The sequence below is a fragment of the Solanum dulcamara genome, chromosome 11 (genome assembly GCF_947179165.1).
Source record: "Solanum dulcamara chromosome 11, daSolDulc1.2, whole genome shotgun sequence".
In the NCBI taxonomy this organism is placed as follows: Eukaryota; Viridiplantae; Streptophyta; class Magnoliopsida; order Solanales; family Solanaceae; genus Solanum; species Solanum dulcamara.
The window spans coordinates 41,111,801-41,114,931 of NC_077247.1; the positions used below are offsets into that span (position 1 = coordinate 41,111,801).

Sequence of the window (3,131 nt, forward strand, 5' to 3'; positions counted from 1 at the left end):
TTTTTTGAACAAAATCAAAATCAAATCAACTATTATTGATTTTTTAAAATGTTAGGCCAAATCAAACCAAACCAAATAAAAAATCGATTTATTTAATCAATTTAATTTAATTTTTCGATTTGGATCAATTTTTATCCGAATCGTGAAATCTGCTTCTCCATATTACCAAAAAGCTTTCGTTTTTCCGGATAGCAATGACTGCAGATTATTTGTTCTTGAGAAAACATATGGCACATATTTGGAAAGATAAAAGAAAATTAGCATAATTTCTACACAAGGAGGACGAAAATTAAAGAGCTTCAATTTATTTTTACAAGCGAACCAGGAAAGGCATAGTTCAGAGTTTTCTAAACTTCAATTAAGACACATAATTCAGCCCAAAAATATCGTATTTCTACTCAGTAGGTCCATATGAAAAATGCTACATAAATTCAAACCTTTCTGTTTTCGGTTAACTCATTAATAAGCTCATTTAACGTTTGCCATGATGACCCACCTTCTTTGACTGCATTAATGGCTGCCTCTCCAATCTCTTTCACTTTCTTCCTTGCCTCTTTACCTTTGGCTCCTTCCATCAACTCCTTTATCGGCTTTACCAAACCTTCACACTTGACGAACCCTCTCACTGACCCATCACACGTCTCAACCCTTAGTCCAATCTTTATTTCCTCCACTACCATTCTTGCATTCAGGTGTTGATCTGCCATCATTGGCCATGCGAGTATAGGAACTTTCGCGCTTATGCTCTCTATCACCGAATTCCAACCACAGTGGCTTAGAAAACCTTGAACACTCCTATGGCTCAGGACTTTTCTTTGATCAACCCACTCTGTCACCACCCTTCCCCTGTTTTTTACTCTGTTTTTGAACCCTTCATCTATAGTTCTCCTGACAACCCACAAAAAGTTCACTTGGGATTTCTCCAATCCGATTTGGATTTCCTTGAATTGTTCAAGAGATAACTCTGCTTGAGTCCCGAATGCCACGTATAAAACTTGCTCCCCCTGTTTTAGCATTCCGTCAAGCCATTTGATGTATGAAGGTTTCTCTGAGATTCCCTGTTGTTTTCTTGGAAGCTCGTGAAGCGCACAAAAAGGTCCAATGCACCAGGATTTAGGACTAGAGATGCGGTTACAGTAGTCTACATAAACAGATTCAAGCTCGTAAAAAGTGTTCACAAGTAGCCCATAGCTTTTAGAGGTCGCTATGATTGACTCCATGGTAAAATCAGTATCGGGACCCTTGGGATCACGCTCTCTGATGGATAAATCAAAATCATTCCTAGTGAGTTTGATCCAGGGGAAATCAGGAACTTGGTAAGACTCATCGTCGGACAATTCTGTTCTAAGAACTGAAGCAGCTGAAATCGACAAGGCCCATGAAAATGCACTCATGCCGAAATAAACGAGCCTCGGGATGCCAAATTTGTTTGCTGAGTCTAAAGTCCAGCCGAGAAAGCCATCAGTGATCATAAAAGTAACTGGAGGAAGAGATTCCAAGGCCTTTTCGAAATGGGGTTTCATCAATTTGGTGGAGTTGGCAAAGGTAGGAAACAGGGTCATGGATGGGAGTTTATCAGTGCTCTCCACACACGGGGGAATTCCTTGTATGTTTTGAGGAAATGGGATTTCGATGATGTTGATGTTTGTGTCCGAAAGGGAATCGGAGAAGAATGGACGATTTGCAGGAGTGGTGAAGATGGTGATGGAAATACTGCGGGTGAGAAGAAAGCGAGCAAGGTCGAAGATGGGAATTGTGTGTCCTTTGGACATGAAAGGGAACAGAACAACATGGATAGGAGGAGGAAGAGAAGCCATTTCTGATTTCTCTGCACTCTGCTCCTCGGACTGTTGATATTTTTGAGAAATTGGGATCCTTGTTGATATTAAAAGAAGGGAAAAACTACAAAAGTAACTCACCTATATCTTTTTGGGCCACTTTTATAATGAGAGTATATTAGCTCTAATGACAAAGTTAATTTACAATAAAATTGTTTCTAAATATTAAAAAAGTGATTCTTTTAGAACATACTAAAAGGAAAAAGTATGTTATTACAATATAAATAGGGAAAAGGCATAAATTTCGAATTTGTTCTAAAAAATTAGTTATACGCTTAAACTATTAAAATGACCTATTACACATATTTATTTTTTAAAAGTGAATTTAATATCATCCTTAGACGTGTAACACCACTTTCACAGTATATAGTGTATTACACTCGGTACCATATCAGCTCTATGTTAGCGTCTTGTTAGAATTATGATTTTTTATATTCTTTTTGTTTTCTTTTCTTTATTAATTAATTTTTCTTTTGTTAACTATATTTTACACTAATTAATTTCTAATAATTATATCTTCTTCATTAATAAATCTCACCCACTTCATCTCTCATCTTACTGGACAAATCATGTCCGACTACCTTTACTATCGATTCTTCGTTCTTCACCATCACTATGTCACCTTCAATTTTTCTTCTTCTTTATCACCTAGCACCAAATATCACCACCATCATTTTCAAAAATCATGTCCGACTACCTTCACTATCGATTCTTTCGATGTTGTTTTGTTGTCTCACACTTTGAGGTTGTGATGAAAAATAAAGAATTGTGATAAAAATAAAAAATGAAGAAGACGAGGATAATGGATGGGTGTGAAAAAAAAGAGATCAGTGGGGTGTGAAGAAGAAGAGACGTGGGCGTGGGGTGTAAGGAGGATTTTAATTTTGTAATTTTCTTTTTTTCCTTTAATCTTTTAGTTGACGCTATGCTTTTATTTTATTTTTTATTTTTTTTCCACGTCAGTTTTAGGAGGTAATAAACTTATTTTTAATTAGTGAAGGTGTGTAATATGTTACCGTGATAGTTTAAGCGTGTAACTGATTTTTCGAGATAAGTTCAAAGAAAAACTTATGCCTTTTTCTATATAAATTGGGATAGAAAGAATAATATACTCTAATGATCTCATCTTATATAATAGTACTAAAGAAAGGAAGAGTTTTGAATTTAATTGTATGAAATAATCTATTTATTTGAAGAAGATAATATATTCTTGAAAAATAAGAAAAAATATCATTTTTAATATTCATTAAGAATTGACTTCATTTGTCTCAAAAAAATGATACCTTTTTTTTA

General features: G+C 35.0%; 1 protein-coding gene across 1 annotated transcript; it reads right to left on the minus strand.

Annotated features, from left to right (window-relative positions):
* Positions 1-280: 280 nt before the first annotated feature.
* LOC129874841 (UDP-glycosyltransferase 90A1) lies at positions 281-1,879 on the minus strand. Its single transcript, XM_055950214.1, has one exon. The coding sequence runs from the start codon at positions 1,815-1,817 to the stop codon at positions 432-434; it is 1,386 nt and encodes a 461-aa protein (XP_055806189.1). The 5' UTR covers positions 1,818-1,879; the 3' UTR covers positions 281-431.
* Between the last annotated feature and the right edge of the window lie 1,252 nt (positions 1,880-3,131).